General features: G+C 41.7%; 1 protein-coding gene across 2 annotated transcripts; it reads left to right on the plus strand.

The window, feature by feature from the left end:
- Nucleotides 1–2,385: 2,385 nt before the first annotated feature.
- On the plus strand, nucleotides 2,386–16,746 carry aff3 (AF4/FMR2 family, member 3). Of its 2 annotated transcripts, none has more exons than XM_026377235.1 (19): nucleotides 2,386–2,590; nucleotides 4,599–4,643; nucleotides 7,122–7,196; nucleotides 7,565–7,598; nucleotides 7,726–7,783; nucleotides 8,780–8,831; nucleotides 8,968–9,002; nucleotides 9,188–9,377; nucleotides 11,237–13,246; nucleotides 13,386–13,513; nucleotides 13,618–13,780; nucleotides 13,876–13,979; nucleotides 14,199–14,262; nucleotides 14,886–15,022; nucleotides 15,151–15,222; nucleotides 15,340–15,433; nucleotides 15,544–15,593; nucleotides 15,700–15,905; nucleotides 16,024–16,746. In XM_026377235.1, the coding sequence occupies exons 1-19, from the start codon at nucleotides 2,519–2,521 to the stop codon at nucleotides 16,143–16,145; spliced, it is 3,711 nt and encodes a 1,236-aa protein (XP_026233020.1). In that variant the 5' UTR covers nucleotides 2,386–2,518; the 3' UTR covers nucleotides 16,146–16,746. The 2 variants fall into 2 exon arrangements, with proteins under 2 accessions (XP_026233020.1, XP_026233022.1); XM_026377237.1 differs by lacking the exon at nucleotides 2,386–2,590 and adding an exon at nucleotides 4,213–4,327.
- Nucleotides 16,747–18,606: the final 1,860 nt, after the last annotated feature.

Raw genomic sequence — 18,606 nt, forward strand, 5'->3', positions numbered from 1 at the left:
CATGGGTCTGTAACCAAGGGTGCTACTGTGTAGCAGGGCTTGGAGACTGGCTCCAGGCATTTCATGTCCCTTCATTCCCAGTTCATCCCTATGTTTCCACTCTGTTTCCACAGGAAAATGCTGCTGTGTCTCTGTTGTGTTTGCACCTTAGATGTGTGAGAGTGCATAAGAAAGCAGATTCACATCTGTAGAATCTGTATTGTTATTCATATTCACTATTGCTAGTCTACTTATACTTATAATGTCCAGTGTTTTTGACACTGTCACAGAGGTGTAAATTAAATATGTTTTACCAGTGAGGTTATTCAGTATTTAGTGCTGGTGTTGTGGACCAAATTCCATTTAGAATAGATATTATATAAGAAAGCCTGTGTGGTCCATTTCAACACCACCTTTACCTATGACCTCAGAGAAAAGTTAGACATCTTATTGTACAGGCATGTCTAATGTAATCACATTGTCTAATGTAATAATAAAAAAGTAAAGACGTGTCCCAACTCACATTGTCACTGACGCATGAAAACCAAAATATTAAAATTACTCTGACTCATATAATTAAAATAACTTTTATGTCTGTCAATGTCGCGCTAAAGTTAGGGAACGTTACCTAAAAAACACTAAAAAAACCTAAACTTACTCATTAAAAAAATTTTAAAAACAATTTCTTTCTTCCGGGGTAATTTCTTAACAAAGCTAAAGAAGCTACAAGTATAGTTTTCATCATTCCAGTCACATAAGAAACAGCATAAATATACAGCAAGAGTAAATGAAGTGTGCAGCAACAAAACACACATTAAACAGACTGAAGCAGCTGAATTAACTGTAACTTTTAATATTTTCTACACTGCAGATTTGATCTGATATAGCAGCTACAGGTAAACCCCACTGTTTTTTTTCTTTCACAGTTATTAGGGGCTGCCCCCATGTTCACTCTTTGACAGGTGCCAAAAGCAAATAGCAACTTTAGCATTGCTATAGTATCAGGGGTGTGTCACCCAAACTCCATTTCATATTCAGACCATTTTAAATTCTTCTCGTCTTTCTAAAAAAATGTGCCAGAGCTTTAAAAGATACTAGGTCGTTATATGTCACCTAATTCAATGCAGTCATTGCTGTGATATTTCAAGCTTTTTGTGTCCATCTCTCCCTGTTCTCTTGCTGCCAAGACCCATCTAGGCCAGAGAGAAACCTCATATTTTATTATGACAAGGCTAAAGCCATGCAACCCAGAACCACCGCACAGGCCAAATGGATTAAACAGAATAATGGATGGACTAGACAAGCACACAATGCTAAGGTGGAGGAAGGAGAGCTGATCAGGCATATAGTTTCTGTTACTAAAGACGGATGTAGCCTACAGCAGGACCCACTTACCCACTTCTTCTGGCTCTTTTGACCCTATTATCACATTGTGTCCTCATGCGGAAACTTAGTTTGCTCAGTTGTCTCGAAACTTGTATGCAGATGTCCAACATTTGCATGATTTGGGGTAGTTTTAGGATCTCATACCCATGTTGGTTTAAAAATTCATGCTTGACCTTGCAAAGAGCATATGACACAACAAAATCTGCCCAAGGTCCACTCACTCACTTGCACTGGATCAAAATGAAGAAGGAGACATGAAACATTCAGCGTGACTAAAACAACTATTGATTCCCATGCACATTTTAATCTTTCTATTTTATTATCCAAAGCAACTTACACTGGAAGGAGTGCGTGGTTCACTGGACTGCCACTTGGTGCTTTGGTTTTACTTATTTTTTGGTCAGTTATTATTTTCATCAACCTCGTTGCCGCAGATAAAAAAGTTTTTCAGTAAATGTCTAAAAATACCCAGTCAGTACTGAACACCAGCTCCCAGATGGTTTAGCAGCTGATGAGCCAAATATTTCAATTAGTTAAGCTGAAGAGACAAAATGTAAAGAAAATAGTTCATTTACATTTTGCATTGACCAAAACAATTACTCTTAATGAATGCTGGTGTTGCTCACTGTCTCCTTGAGGGTTAAATATGCAGCTTTTTGTTATTATTACAGCCTATTTTGCTATAGGCTGTAGTAATGTTACATATGTCAAATATTGTTGTGGCGCTGGCCCCAGGTGGCCAACAACTCACTGCAGCTTGAGGGCCACATTATTCACAGCTACGCCCCTGTTTTGTGCTGTCTGGATGACAAATCTTAATATATCACCGAGAGACACGTCGCTGTTGTACCTAACAGCTCTAACGCACCATGATGTCCAAACTGCGCACAGGACAGGACCGCTGTTGAAGATCCACATGGCCACCGTGAGTCGTGATCTCCCTGCGTGAGATGTGTGTCATCTCTGACGTTGCCGTCCCGCCTACATCGTCCTCTGTCTCCCACACTGACACACAGACTCTCCAGAAGCCGCACGGCGAATCCACGGGCGGAGAGCCGGGCTGTCAGCACCGCGAAGGGGGCACAGCATCTGCTGCTCGTAGCAGTCCTCACTGGCATGGACACCGGAGGAGAGCACTGACCATCCAGAAACCATGCCTACTGTCCTCGGTGGCAAAGGGAAACTTTCCATTGTCTGTTTTCTGCTCCGATGCGCTTATTCTCAGGTGAGATGATGAATGGAGTGAGGGGTAGTTTACGTGGAACAAGAATAAAAAGTTGAGATTATTATTATTAGTAAAGATTATTTAATGTACACTAAAGCAGTTTGGCTTGTTAGTGAGCCTCTCAGTGTTATTCTTGCACCATAGAACCTATAACCAATTTGTATATAAAGTACTTTCAGTCTGTTTGTGAATCATTTCCCTCATTTCAGTTGAATGCTGAATAAAATAAGGTGATGATTTCTGCACAGCCTTGCAGTTTGTGATCCCATGTCTTCATAAGGATTCACAGTTTTGCAGAGTAGAATTTTTCACATGCACTCGGTGCAGATAGAAGTGCTAGTATAACCTGAAAATGAACATAACTTCAGTAATTGGAGATACTTTAAGAATGTAACAGGTGGTTAGTAGTTGGCTTGCATGCTGCTTGTTGCAGGTGTTATGATGGGTTGTGGTTTGTTTGGCCCTGGGGGATTTCATTCATATGGGTATTGCACTAAAGCTGTAGCCTGTGATGCTAGTGGATGCGTAAAACACATTGCACACGATAATATCCATACTAATGGGCCTGAAAGTGTGAACTGAGGAAACAGACCTGACTTTTGCAAGCACACCGCCGATGGGAGCTAAAATACTGTCTGTCTGTGTTTATGTTTCTCATTTACTGGCTTGTGGCTGAATCAGACAGTTTTCACAATGTTTTCCATCCGCAGGCTTAAGTCCAGCAGTCAGACACTGACCTTAGTGAGTCATGCATGCAAGAAGATACAGTTTCACACACACACACACACACACACACACACACACACACACACACACACACTTTCTACTGTGCATGATTATGCTGCACAGATGGCATTGAAGACAAGATCAGGGCATAGAAGTAAGAACAAATATACCTAAATGAAAATTGGCTTTATTGTGTAAATGAAATGTTAAAAACAGTGATATGTCACCAGGTTGAAAAACATTATAAGTGGTCGGTGTCCAGCAGATGAAGTCCATATAGAAATTCTGAAATGTGTAATGATGGAACGGTGAAATAAAAACAAACTCTACAAATACAGAAAATGTTATTACCGTTAAAAATGTACGACTGAAGCAAACTCTTTTCTTTGCTAGTAATTTGTGTGGCAAGTTCATGTGTTTTCAGACAGAATTTGCAGTGAGAATGAAACTCCTACATACTGTGACACTCCCACACACAGTTACACAGATGTTCAAACAATTGAATTGTGCAAAGTGATTCAGATGAGGAAGTGCGAATAACGTAAGATATCTGTGCTCTAGTTTTAATGCTTGAGCAACATGGCTCTTAGGTTTCATGGCATTAAAGTGAATTCTAATTGTAAAAAGCCAAACGTGGGGGAGGGAGCGAAGGAGAGAGAACAGGGGTTACCTAACATGGATGGAAACAGAAAGTTGCTTGCAACAGTTTCAGCATCCGTCTGATCATCTGCAGCTGTGATTTCAAAGATATGACTCATCAACGTTCTCTCAACTCTCACAATTACTGCTTGTGCGTGACTGTGAGGTTTACTGTGCTACACTGAGTTTTGAATGTTGCAGCAAAAAGGCGGGAAGAAGTGTGAAGAAGGTGATTGGTCTTTTTCTTTATGTGTGTACAGTATATATGAGTGCGTCTGACTGTATGCGATGGAGACTGAAACATGAGAGTGCAGATCCTAATCAAAGACTGGTAGAAGAAATAAATTAGTTTGTATTTGTGATGGTGCACAGGTACGTTACATTTGCAGATAAATGCAAGGAAGTGGTTTCAAAATATGAATTTTAAATTAGATAACTCACTGTACCTACATTAGTGCTATTTATATCCTCAGATATGATTTGTATGCACAGTCTTTCTCTATATGCCGTATATATTCATTTGATATCTAAACTTTACATTTGTTGCTCTTAAGTGTTACAAAACTCTCAGAATAGCTGCCAGGCTTAACTTCCTGTTACTTTCACCTCATATGCCATCAACTCTGTGCTCTTGTTTGCATAGGTAACAAGAAACCAACACAACAGCAGTGCCAAAGATATTCTGGAGGTAAGAAACTACATGTATATTACTTAATTTAAATGTTTTTTTATATTGAATAGGATGTGCAGTATCTGCATCTTACATAGGTTTGCAGCTAATGATTATTTTTATTATTGAGGTTATTGTTTTTTATGACTAAAAGGTGACAAATCGATCATATTAATCTATGAAATGTCAGAAAATAACAAAAAGTTAGCAAAGGATAAAATCAAATGTGAGATACTAGAATCAGGAACATTACCATAATTGCAACACTGGCAAATTGTGTAGTAGTTTTTCATAAAAAAAATACAAAACATTAAAATTATTATCAAAACAGTTGCAGATTAGTCTAGACAGACCAACTAGACTAATAATTTCCGCTCTATAGTTCAGTGGCCCAGTGGTTTTCTACTGTATGTTTTTGTGGTATAGTGCAGAGGATGTCCTTTCACTAGTGTGGGGCAGAGAGGAGGAGCAGAAGACAGAAATATATAGAGATACAGACTAAAGGGTGGGCTACGGTGGGAGGAAGGTAGCAACACATAATGCACCAACTGGGAGCCTTGTTGTTGTTGGAGGAGGAAAGGGCTGAAGACTGGTGCTGTGTCCTTGGTGACTGAGGGAGGGGAGATAATGAAGTGAAGGGATAAGCAGAGAGAGGAAACACTTGTCCTCTGGGACTTAATGTAGAGAGTGGCAATACAGGGGGAGAAGAGGGAAGGAGGATTTAGAGTCACATTGATAAAAATGGGTACTTTACTTTACTTTGACTTCGATTAGAAGAATAATAGTACTGTTATGACTAAATATGAAGGTACAATCACTTAGCTGGTTAAAGACTGAACACATCTAATCTGTCTCTGTCCAAAGGTAACAGTATGTGGACCAATACATCTAACAATCACTCGTTACTGTGTTATAAAGGTTTGCAGGGTTCATTAAGTCACTTTTCACTATTGAATTGTGAGCTAAGCTAAACTAACAGTCCACAGGCCACCAGCCTTGTAATGAGAGTGGCATTTATCTTCTCATCTAACTCTCTGCAGGAAAGCAAAAATGAGTATTTCCCAAACAGCTCCTCTTATATCACACTGATCTGCAATCAGCCCAATGCCCATTAAAACACACACACACACACACACACACACACAACGCCTCAGACATCAGAGTTAAACATATAAAACATGATCTTTTCCAGAGCTCGCTCACTTTTTTAGCAGCCCCATCCCCTCGCTCATCAAACGATACATACACATATACGCATATATACATGACAAACAGAGCTCCCATGCTTCAGCATTATGACACATCTGAGGAACCAGATCATGCGAAGAGTGCTACATAAATGTAATAAAATCAGAACATTTTGTCAGCATCTTTGAGCCCTGCTTTGTGTGAGTGTGACTGCAGGCGATCTAATCAGCAGAGATGATAATCAGAGCAGGAGCAAAGACAGTGTGCTCTGGATGGAGAGCTCTCTCCATGTGACTGCTTTCCTGGAAGAACAAAAAAAGAAATGGGGTAAATTTTCTGTCCAACAACAGTCCAGGTGTGTAATCATGCATAATCATCGCACTCTTCCATCTTCCCTCAGGGTGTGCAGTAATGCATGCACATGCACACAGATGCACAATCTCAAACGCAGACACTGTCACTCATCTGTTAGGATCCACCACATCGAACTGAAATATCTCTGGATAATTTGCAATTTTTCATTCATTATGCTTTAATAAATTCTGAACTGAATACATAAAATTGAAATAGAGGACCCTCCTCTGCCTATATTATCTAATTTTAAAAAAATGTATATCTGCATCGGGAATGATGCATCAAATCTATACAACTACAGCAACATGTCACAGCACTGACATGTTCGAATTATTCCTAGAAATGTTTACACGATTCAATTTTCACCTCAACCAAACAACCTTATTATTATTTTAAATGTTGTACTTGGGACTGATCATCAATTGTCAGGTGGCTCTGAGCCTGAGCCACCTGACGCATTTCATATTCGTCTCCCCAGGGCTGCCGTACATGCAACAAATGTTTTGATGAGGTGCCTTATGTTCTTGTTCAGTGATGGGATGCCTTTGAGATTGCCGCCTTTGAAAATTTCAGCTTTACAAATTTTCCTAAAATCAAAAATCATGCACATCCCAACCATGAACATTATCACTTTCAAAAAAGCTGTGAAACATAAAAAATAACCTCCGATCTTCTCACTACATGCACTTACTGCAATCCACAACTTATATTTGCATCCAGTCACACTCCCTCTGGTGGGGAGAATCTGTGCCCATACCAAACGTCAGCTGTCAAATGAGGCTCCCTGCGGTGGACTGTATGTGTGTAAATGGGAGTAATAAGTTACTTCTAAATGAAAGAGAATTAAAAGGCTCTGATGACAGATTTAGGATGCCTTGGGGTTCGCTATATGAAGATCATCACTCACAGTGGCATCTCACAATTCACCTTTGACCTTTCACTTCTGTTACACAGGACATGACTCAGTCCTGGCCGTCCCAGCAAGCCTTAGAGGGTGACCAGGCCCAGCGAATCCTCTACAACCCCAAGGTATGTGTGCTTGTTTGTTTTTATTTAATAAGTAAATGAGGATGCCACAGATTTTACACATTAAAATCAGCTTGTTCCACTGCATATTTCAAAGTAAATTGATAAATTGGCATTTCAGTCACAGTTGGCAGTTGGGTTACAGATTTTCTAGGAACATATTGGAGTGTGTAGACCACTCATCACTTCTGCTTGAGGCTATATTAGCTGCTACAAAAGTAATGCAACCGAATCTCCAGTGAGACCATGAATGCTTTAATTGTGGTTGCATCAGTCCATCACCTTGCAGTATTATACTGTGCTAGGGCAATGCTTTTAATGGTGAAAGTAAAGATTTAAACACACTATTTTTGCTTCCCTTTGGTCCTAAGGATACAAAACAACTGACAACACAACAAAGACAAAGTAAGTGTTCACTGATTTAGAAGTTTCCACACCTGACACATGCAGTAATTCACAGCTGATTCTCTGTTAAATGTTTAATTTACAAACTGTTGTCTTGTTGACTTTATGTATGTTTTCTGTCCGTCAGGTCGAGGGGATGTTCAGCTGCGAATGACCCGTCATCCTCATGTGGCACCTCACAAATCGTAAGTGGTGCACGAGGAAACACGATCCAGCAAGGGTCATCAAACCTGAACTGCAACAGTGAAACACACAGACGATAAAATACGTCAAACAAACAACGCACATGTTCTTCTACGTAAATTTCCAAATCTCTTGTTGCATATTATGAACATCCTCATTTGTACAACAAGACGGAAAAGCATCAATACTAGAGAACAAGAGAGAAGGGAAGTAGATATACAGATTAGGGTCAGTCATCACATATGAACTGTGTTAATATTACAACAGTACCAACAGGCTGCACAGCAAAGGTCAGGTCAAAGTTCAGTTAACAGTCTTGAAAGCTGTCAGTGGAGACTGATGTGCTGCTGTTTGCTAACTCTACATCCTGTTTTTAATGTCAAACACGTGTTTGTAGGAAAACTGTGTTTCTCACATTATCACAGTCTGTGTCATGTAACACAGGAGCTCATCATAACGTAAACAAATATTTAAAAATTTAAAACCCTTTTTGCATTTGAAATGCATTTACACACAAGCTAAGCTGACTGTCTACTATACATTGTTGAGGGTGAGCTGTCTGCTGTGTATATGTTTCCAGTTTTTACAATGTTTGTCTTAGCACTTAACACTTGCACTGCAAAGCACTGCTTTATGTCTTGTTTTGTCAGTAATGTAAATATAATTCAAATTTAATGAAGTAAAACAAAAGTAAAGTAGCTACATAGATCAGCAAGACAAAAAACAGTAAAGCAGTACAGTACACTACCAGTCTTCTTTCCATACAAGATATGAGTAATCATTCCTATTTATTCAACAGTGACAGCAGCATGAACTCTGTGGCACCTTTTAAAATTATTGATCATCATAACATTTTACATGCAAAACCCGTTATTGTTTTGGAAATGATGCGGTTTTAGTCGTATAACTGGTTTGAAAGGTAAACATCAGGTACAGATGTCCTACCAGGCGTCGTATCAGTGTGTTATCTTTTTGACTGTGTGTTTGCTTGTTTACAGAATGCTTGCTGATGACCTGAAACTGAGCAGTGATGATGATGACACTCAACGGGTAACACGCCCACGTGCTTTAAATGAAAATTGATTTAGTCATTTTTACCTTAACTGATCTTCATGTCATTTAAGTATATGCCTCACACTGCTGCTGTGGATGATAAGCTTCTGTTTCTTGTTTTGTGTCCCTGAAGGCCTCGCATGAATCAGCTTCCTGGGATAGACAGAGGTACTTGATTACAAATAGTGTGTGTCTGTATATTTGTGTTTGCATGAGTGTTTGTCTGTAAACACAATTTCAGCCATGTGTAAACGAATAACAAAAAGTGTCCGTCTGTCTGTGTATATGTGCAACACTGGGCGATGTACCCACAGTGACCCCTAACCGATGTTTGTGTGTGTGTTGACTGACAGCCTGTCAGCACAGCGAGCGCACACCCATGGCAGGCGGGTGAGACATTCCAGCTCGGACTCTTCAGGCTCTGACTCCACAGCCGAGTCTGGAAGCAGTAGCCCTCGTTCCCGGAGCCCGAGCCAGAGCCCAGAAGTTCACCTAGATCCTCCATCGCCTGCCAACACACAGCCACACTGCAACAGCAAGGAGGTACTGAGTGCTGATCTGCACACTCTTCTGCTCTCTATCTTCTCTGATAGTGTCTCGCTTGTCTGTCTTTTCCGCTGACTGACTTTGGCTGAATTCTCTACAGGGAGTGGTGGCCTTAAGGCAGTTGCTAGCAGGTGTGGGCAGGGACACGGGAATGAGAAATGCCTGTGAGTTAGAGTGGAGGAGGAGGGAAAAGATGGGGGAGTAAGAGGCAGAGGAAGCCTTGGGAATTTGTGCCTGGGTGTCATGTCAACAAGCTGAGTCTCAAAGAGGAAAGCCCTCTGGAGGTGGAAGTAATCAAGACTAGAGTTCATGTTGACAAATTGAACTGGAGTTACCCTGTTTTTCAACACAACAGTGTACAACAGATTGTTGATGACTTCCAGGTATTTATTTCATAGAAATGTTGAATGGATGACTAAGTGCTGATGTGTACAGCATGTTAGGTATGATGGGATTTTGGAGGCGACGGACATCGTGGGGGTTGGTTTGAGATGTGTGCTATGTGAGGAATGAAGGGAAACCTACTACTCATTTATGAATGGAAGCCCCTGTACGACATAACGGACTGTATTACTAGCTATGCATTATATTGGGCCCCTATAGAGAAGGAGGGAGAGGAGTGTGTGTTTGGGGAGGGGGGGGGGGGGGGGGGGGTGTACACCATGTGTTTTTCATTTACGTGGAGTGTTTGACTGTCTCCCAAGGAAGAGATGGGGGTTGGAGCTGTGGAGGCAGCAAATCAAGAGTTCCAGGTAGTGAGAGAAAAAGGGAGGGACAGAGAAGAAGTAGGGAGGGCAGTCGAGACGGTACAAGAGATGCAGTGTCTTCTCTGTAAAGAGGGCGAGGGATGTTGGAGGGGGGGCTGGGGTGTCACTGTTTGACTTGAGGAGTAGGGGTTTAATTTAGCTCTAGATCAGCTGGGGAGAAAAAGAGAGAACGCACGAAAGAGACAGAAGTTTGAGCTTCATCTGTGAGTACCCTCTGAGTTTCTTTATTTGAAGAAAGACTTTCTCCAGTGTTCTTCTCTTTCTCACAGTTACCGAGCCAGTTGTTAAGTAAACATTAAGTGAGTCATTTGACATAATTGAATGGGCTTGAAGCTACTGTAAGCACAGATGTGGAATGTGAGGCCATGTAGTATGTAGGATACTAAAAGAAAACTGTAATGTCTGTTGCCTTATTTGATTGATCGTTTTCTTAGACCTAAGTCATAATCCAGACTTGTCATTTGGAGTTTCAGTAGTTTTAATAGCAGCTGAGTCAGTGAGGTATCATTATGTGGCTCAATTGTTGGTATGTTTCTATTGGAATGTGCAGACTATGTACAGATGTGTATGTGCACACTTCGCATGTGTTTAAATGAGCTTACATTCTCTGTTCACATTTAGGCATTTTTACAACATTAAAGGAAAGTACAGTGGGATGTAACGATGTACATGTATACACTTATTTATGTTTTTGAGTGAGTTGTTCACATGACTATTTTGATACTTACTCTACTACTTCACACTACTTTAACACTTCACAAAAATGAATAAGTTATTAGTTACTCAGTTGACAAAAACAAGTCTTCATAGACTTTATATCATACACACCAAGCTATGTTAGGAGGTCACTATAGCTGGAATTATCTGACAGGTTTTTGAATTGTTAAGGAGCTAAAGTGATGAATATATGAAAAGCTGCTGCTTTTCAATCAGTTGCAACAATAAAATGCTACTTAAACTATACATGCATATTAATACTACATTAATATAGCCTATTCATACTACTGTATGAAATGGAACATTGTTCTGTACTTTTTAAAGGATTCGGATTTTAATTTCCGTGTCTCTCTCTTTCTATGCTTTCTCAAGCCTGATCACCCTTCTGCTGCCCAGTGGCAGTTGGATAAATGGTTGAAGAAGTCTCGGAAAAAATCTGCCAGCACTGAACAGGATCCTTCCCAGAGCATTCCAGGACGCCTGGCCTCTCCTCACACCCAGCGAGCCCCATCTCCAGCCAGGGCATGGGACAGCAGTCAAGAATACAGCCCTAGCCAAAGCCCGATTCCCAGTCCACAGTTCAATTACAGCCACAGCAGCAGCCCCTTACCTAGCCCTGGCTACAGCTACTGCCCTAGCCCCAGCCCATTCACAAGCACATGTCCAAGTCCCACCCCAAGCCCGAGGCATAGCCCCAGTCCAGTTTTAAGTGTTTACATCAGTCCGTGTGGGAGCCCAAGAGCCAGTCGTAGCCCTAGCCCTATTTCCAGAAACCCTCCAAGAAGCCCAAGTCCCAGCCTACCCCCTCCTTCCAGGGTGCTTCACTACCCCGAGGTTCAGAGACAGAACCAAACACAATCCAGTCAGGCAACCAATCCCCACAGGACAAAAGTCAGGCCATGGATTACGCCACTGCCTAACACTGACTCCAAGAACAAGCACATAAATAGTACTTATTCTGTGCAAGCTCATCAGCATAGGCCCAAGACTCAGCCCGCACAGGAACAAGACCAAAGAAAATCCAAAGCTTCTACAGTTTTAAACCCTACCCAAAGTCACAGCCACAAATGTAGACCTAAGACTAACTTTCCTACAAAATCTAAACAGCCCTCTGAGGCTCCCAAAGTTAAACACACATCACACTTTGAGCAACCCCAGGAAAGTAGATCTAACCACAGCTCCAACTACAAGCCAAGGTCTTTATTTCAACCTAGCTCACAACACAGCCCCACAAGGATAAAGAAATTAGTTCCTACTAGTCGTGAAACTAAAACTGGTCACGGTTCTGATTCTCAATCTACCTCTAAAGCTTCAAGTAATTCTAGTGCTGGGTTGAACTCTAGGTCCAGTCCTAGTTTAAAACCTAGGACCAAGACGTGGGAGGCTATTGCGCCGACTATTGTGGATGTTAATCAGACAAAAACATTGCAGAAAAAACCCCAAACAAAGGAACAGAAGGTGGACCACAGAAGTGATCATCTAGCCCACGCAGAAGGGAGAAAACACGAGAAAAAAGAGGAGAGACACAGGGAAAAGCCACAAGGGAAACTAGAGAGAAAGGAAGACAGGAGGCTGGCGGAGGAGCAGCTACATAGACGTCCATCGATCCAGAGTTCAGCAGAAGAAGAGGAGGAGGTAGAAGAGGAGGAGGGACTGATAGAGAGGCAGAGGAGGAGAGAGGAGACAGCAAGGGCGGAAAACAGGATAAGCAGGGAGCAGCAACATAGACACGAATGGCACGCAGCCCAGGCCAAGCAGAGGCTGCCCACCAACACAGAGCGGCATCGCATTCAAGAAGAGTCACACCACCAGGGGAGGACTAAGAAAGGAGGGAGGGTTGAGGAGGAGAGAGAGTTACAGCAAGACTCTTCAACTCCTCCGTCACGGTCCCCAACTCCTCGTCGGTCATCCTCCTCATCCTCTGCCTCTTCCTCTTCAAACTCTGATTCAGATTCTGAATATCAGACTCTGATCACCAAAGTTCCAGCAGACTCTACCTCCCACAAGCTACCCACTAAGAGAGGGCTGCCAGGCCCAGGCAGACCTGATGCCAACAAACCAAAGGTGGTGCACTCCAGAGTACCCACCTCAGGTAATCCAAGTGAAGGGCAGCAGAGTGAAGGGAAGCAAAAACTCTACACCCTAGTCCCATTTGGGCGAGGGGAAAAGACTTCAGTGCCTTCCCAGCGAGGGCTTAGAAATCTGGTGGTGCAGATAGACCTGTGTCTTCTCAAAAGAGTCCCAGACAGCACTACTAGTTCCACTGTCAAAAAGCCTGCTTCTTCCTCCTGCTCGTCCTCGACCAAGGACAAGCAAAGAGAGGCTATGAAACACCTTTATGCACCTGAGATGGTGACAAAAGACGGCAAAAGGAAACGCAAGGTAGACGGCATGTACTGTTTATTTACCTAAATGTCATGTGCACTGTAACTGTACACTTTTTATGCATGAAAATGAGGGAGAAAGCATCAATGTAATCAGTTTCATCAAACCATACATATGTGTGTTTGTGTGTTACCAGTTGGAGAATGGTGTGTCACACAGAGAAAGTAAAAGGACTCTTCCTAATACAAGTGACCCCTCAGCCCAAACAGAGTCTTCATCTCACACAGCTGAGCGCAACTTTGTGACTGAAACCACACACAATGGGTACAAAAGCACCCCACACCGTTTTGTTTCATCTACCATAAATATACAATATGTGCAAACATATTGGTTTGTTTCAACGCATGTGTGGTTGTGTGTACTTTCAGGTATTTGGAGGAGTTCTTAGGCAGCAAGAGGCCATTGTCACCTCTGTCTCCCCTGTCTGACAACCAGGAATCCACCCAGCCTCCCTCCAAACCAAAACCTGCAGAGCAGCATCACATCCACACCCACAAGAACAGAGACAAGAGCAGAGATCCAGCTGTAAAAGTAAGACTAAGTCCTTCTTTAGTTTATCTCAACTCCATTGTTTGCTTTGGTGCAACATTTTGGTCTAAAGCACTTCTTTTTAACTGTACCTTCAGCCCAAGTTGGAGGTTGAATGTGTAAAAGTGTCAAGACAGCCTCAAGTCCTGTCCGAGTCCTGGGGACCTGCAGGACACAGAGGGACCATTCCTAACCACGAAACGTGAGCATCCATACAGTAGTCATCACTGTAGACAGTGGTCATCTCCTGAATGCATCACAATACAGCCCACACAGTTTATTTTTTTGTCACATAAAGACTCAGACTCAGCAGATACATGGACACATTGGCCATGTATCTACATTGGACATCCTGATGACTTAAAACAATCTGACTGTATTGCACTTTCTTCATTTTTGTGTCTTTTATTCATCTTCGTAGTCCACATCATGCTGAATACTACTTACATGAAGCCAAAAGGATGAAGCACCGTGCTGATGCAATGGTGAGACCTTGATCTTTGATTGTATATTCAAGATGGGGTCCAAAAGTCATTTCGCTTTATTGTAAAAAAAAGATATAACCCAGATTTCTTTTCTCAGAAATCGTATTTATTCTCCACTTGTTCACAAAATTGCCAATGACCTCAATTAATCTTTTCAAAACCCTCCAGACAGTTCTTCTTTGTTCAACACCATACAAGCTCTACATTCACTTTTCTAGTATTTTCCAACCATTGCTGCCAGAAATCACAAGGGGACAGGTCAGGTGGGTAGGGTGGGGTGTCCAAAAGGTCAAAAAGTCAATCCCAAAAAGCACCAATGATGAGGATGGTCTTAATTCCTCAGTGTACCAGAGCCTTGTTGTGGTGAATTAACCGGTCAGCTTGCACTTGAGACAACCTCTCAAGATTCTGAAGAATTCTCAAGAAATGAAGAAGAGTCACTAAGTTGCTAGAAAGCACTTTTGATGAAACAACATAACCAGTGTGTCATTTTCACAGTTTTTGTGCTAAGCCACAATTAACCTGGATAAATCAGCTAATTTGTGCACTTAAATCTAAAAATATTGAAGCATGTATTTGATATTCACTGCCATCTTCACCAATGTTGGTATTTGTTTTTCCAGGTGGACAAGCTGGGGAAGGCTGTGAATTATGTTGATGCTGCTCTCTCCTTCATGGAGTGTGGGAAAGCAATGGAAGAGGGGCCACTTGAGTCTAAATCTCCTTACACCATGTACTCAGAGACAGTGGAGCTTATTAGGTGAATACCACATTCATGCAAAAACAAATACCAGTAAAGTGGATTTGAACACAGAGAGAAATAAACATATACAGACACATACATATACATAAACTGCAGCTCCATAGCTAACAGTTCTGTGTCCCAAGGTACGCAATGAGGCTGAAAAACCACTCTGGCCCTGGGGCGAGACAGGAAGACAAACAGTTGGCGGTGCTGTGGTGCGTATCCCATGTACTCTGTTTATGCCACATCTATCATCACACAGAAGGACCTGCATTTTGAGCATGATTTGTAGTCCGCCCGAGTCTCTATGACTTGCACTTGTGTGTCCACAGTTTCCGATGCCTTGCCCTACTTTACTGGCAGATGTTTCGTCTAAAGAAGGACCATGCACTGAAATACTCCAAAGTGCTGCTGGATTATTTTAAGGTAGCTAGTCTATACAGAAACATTTACATACATTTCTGGTCTGTCTTTGGTACAATATAAACGTCTGACTTTGGATAACTAGTTAGCCTTATTTGGTGGTGTCATTACAGAGTTCTCCCAAAGTGCCTACTGCACCACAATGTTGGAATGACTCTGGGAAGTAGGTTGATCTTACCTTTGCATTATAGGCTCTACATTTATTCATTTGCTTACATTGCAGCTACTTAAACACTATCTGTGTGTTGCACATATGTTTTCACTCCCAGGGGTACTGGAGGACCCCCATCTTCTCTCTCACCCAATGCCAAATATCTTGGACGGGCTTCACAGGGTGGCAGCACCCCCCCCTCTCTCATAAGCATTCCACAACGTATCCACCAGATGGCAGCAAATCACCTGAACATCACCAACAGTGTCCTGTACAGCTATGAATACTGGGAGGTGGCAGACAACCTTGCTAAGGAGAACAAAGGTACTTGTGGAAGAAATCTTTAGCAACATATCTATATGCAACCAAAACATGATGTAAAATATAAATCTGTGTTTACACATTTTAAGAGCAGTGTTGTTGTTTTTCTTTGTCTTTACAGAGTTCTTCAACTATTTGAATACTCTATCTGGGCCGTTGACTCTTCACAGTAGCGTTGCTCACACAGTACAATACACCAGACAAGCTCTTCAGTGGATACGCATTAGTGCCAAACTCAACTAAGAAGGGATGGATTTATGTCACCCTGCACACTGGATCTCCAGACTACATTAAACTCTGGATCTCTATTCAGCGAACAGGACAGCACTGACGCCTACTGTCCTGCGTGAAATGGAGAAATCCCATGGAGCCTGACGTTTGTTGTCATCCTCATAGGATGTTGGGGTGCTCACAATCTGGGCCTTACTGTGCGCAAAGCCTTCTGAATAAGCAAACTCTAATCTTCTCACTGATTAATTTCCGTGCACCTTTCTCATCATCGGATTAATTTGAAGAGTTGTTGCACAGTGGATGATTGCAGTCTAAGAATTTGCCAAAATGTCCTTTGGACCTCAAATAACTCATAGACAGTCCTTCTTCATACTTTGGAGTTAATCATTATTGAGTGACCTGTGTCTTTGGAGCCATAACAGGAGAAAATGCTAAAAAAAGACCAATCATTCATGAACCCCTTTCTCCAACGTAGAAAAATGTCTTCATCTTTTGCTAATGAAGCAAATGCATCTTAAAATATATAATATTTTCAATTTTATGTTTTTTACTGTGCAATATTTGCTGGGTTATCTGTTTTTAGAAAAACAAAAACAAAATAAAATATTGTTGAGTCTAGTTGTCAACATTGCAGAATGTATTTTTGTATCTCATTATTTTCAGTGTGGGATCATGTAAAGTGAGAAATGGAATTCATCTAGACTCCACCATGGGATGTTTACTTTCTTGGGTCTAGTTCAGGAGTACAGATTTTTACATTTCCTCTTTCTGTGAGTGCATTTCAGTCCAAGCAACTCAGATGTTTTATTGTGAGTCTCTTAACAGATAAAACTGACAATTTGCAAAGTGCTACCATATATTTGTGCACTCAGTGGAGAAACAAAGGAGAAAGATTAATACCAGCCTTACAGTCGCAGAGTCTCAGAAGGGCAGCTGTTTATGACTCAGTAACAGAAAATTTCCCCCTCAGCTTTTAAAATCAGTATTTGTTAGATGTACTGTATGTAATACACAGTACAATAAGCTTCTCTTTAATACTGGTACTTTTACTAGAAGCCTTCTGTGCATCTCACTGAATATGTTGCGCTTCCTTTTTATTTCAATATAGTGATTGTAACTTTAACAACAGGATGCTTTTTAATCAATCTGTCGTGTGTTCATGTAGTGAGGGGTTTGTCCAGAAAAGCAGAAGGATTGTGTTGGTTGTTTCCCTCCTGCAGTGCTCTTGTTATCACTGACGTACACATACACATGAGGTGTAAGTTGTGAGTCAGACTCATTAGTCCAGTCCAGTTGTGCAGATCTCTCTCTCTCTCTCTCTCTCTCTCTCACACACACACACACACACACATAATCACTCTCTCTGATTCTCCACCACTGCAACTAGCATATACTGTACTGTACTTCCTGCAGCACCAACACAGAAGTCGCTCATGAAACTTCAGCATCTGATGTCTGGTGCCATAGCAACAGAGAACAACCAATAAGGGGGCTTTTTGGGACACAACAAGCTATGGGTCAATAGCATCCTGCTTTCTTTGATTTTGTGAAACTGGGTTTGTTGCTAACTAATGCAGCCCCAGATTAGGTATTTCTGTAGTTGTCTGGACTATGGTCTACCTTATTCTGCAGATGCTGAAAAGCAGCTGTCAGGTTGTGTAAATCAGCCAATCTGTTTCTGTATTTACATTTGTCCTGCTTTGATTTATCTCAGAAAGCAAATACTGCAAGTCAAGTGTCACATTCATCAAAATCAGACACAAGAAACAAATAGGGAGAGTATAAACGGGGGTTAAACCATTTTTTATATTTATTTTTTATTCTTTGTGTCAGTTTCTATGAGATAATTTTACTGCATGATTATATATATATGCATGCATATATATTCACTATATATATATATATATATATATATATATATATATATTCACTGAGGTGCTGACTACCGTGAAAGATGCACAGCAGCTGTCTCATTATATACATATGTGCATTTTAAAAATGCTCTCTGTGGCCCCACACGTTTGTTGTTGTCTCCGTGTGAGGTGGTCGGAGCAGACCACCGTGTCCACAGGCTGCACTTTCTGCACCGCTGGCTCGTTTCAGCCGGGCCGCCTGAGGACGACGGGGCTCGGAGCCAGACAGTGCACAGACACCAGACAGGAAAAAAAAAAATGCACTGCTCTCCATCGACTGCATAAGCAGACAGTGAGGGCGGATTAGCACCCTGCACACAAATCTCCTAATTTGAGCCACAGAGACGTTTCCAGAGGTGAACAATCTGTCAGAGTGCGACAATCAGCTGGTGCAGCTGCACAGCAGCGGTTCCCTCTGTCGTGTCTAATCTGCAGAGTAAATCAGGGTACAAGTCTCACAGTGGGTGGCTTAAAACGACACACAGCTTCCGAGACAGTCATTTTAGTTGACATGCGACCGACTGTCCGCAGAGTGGCAGCATTTTAACACAAGTTGAAGC

Source organism: Anabas testudineus, chromosome 21 (genome assembly GCF_900324465.2).
Source record: "Anabas testudineus chromosome 21, fAnaTes1.2, whole genome shotgun sequence".
Classification (NCBI taxonomy): Eukaryota; Metazoa; Chordata; class Actinopteri; order Anabantiformes; family Anabantidae; genus Anabas; species Anabas testudineus.

What these genes read in the sequence shown, in the direction of transcription:
- aff3 (XM_026377235.1), top strand. Translation starts at nt 2,519, where the DNA reads ATGCCTACTGTCCTCGGTGGCAAAGGGAAACTTTCCATTGTCTGTTTT. An exon ending in GTGCCAAAGATATTCTGGAG is followed by an intron (nt 4,644 to 7,121) that starts GTAAGAAACTAC and finishes TCTGTTACACAG; the next exon opens with GACATGACTCAGTCCTGGCC. An exon ending in TGCTGCTGGATTATTTTAAG is followed by an intron (nt 15,434 to 15,543) that starts GTAGCTAGTCTA and finishes GTGTCATTACAG; the next exon opens with AGTTCTCCCAAAGTGCCTAC.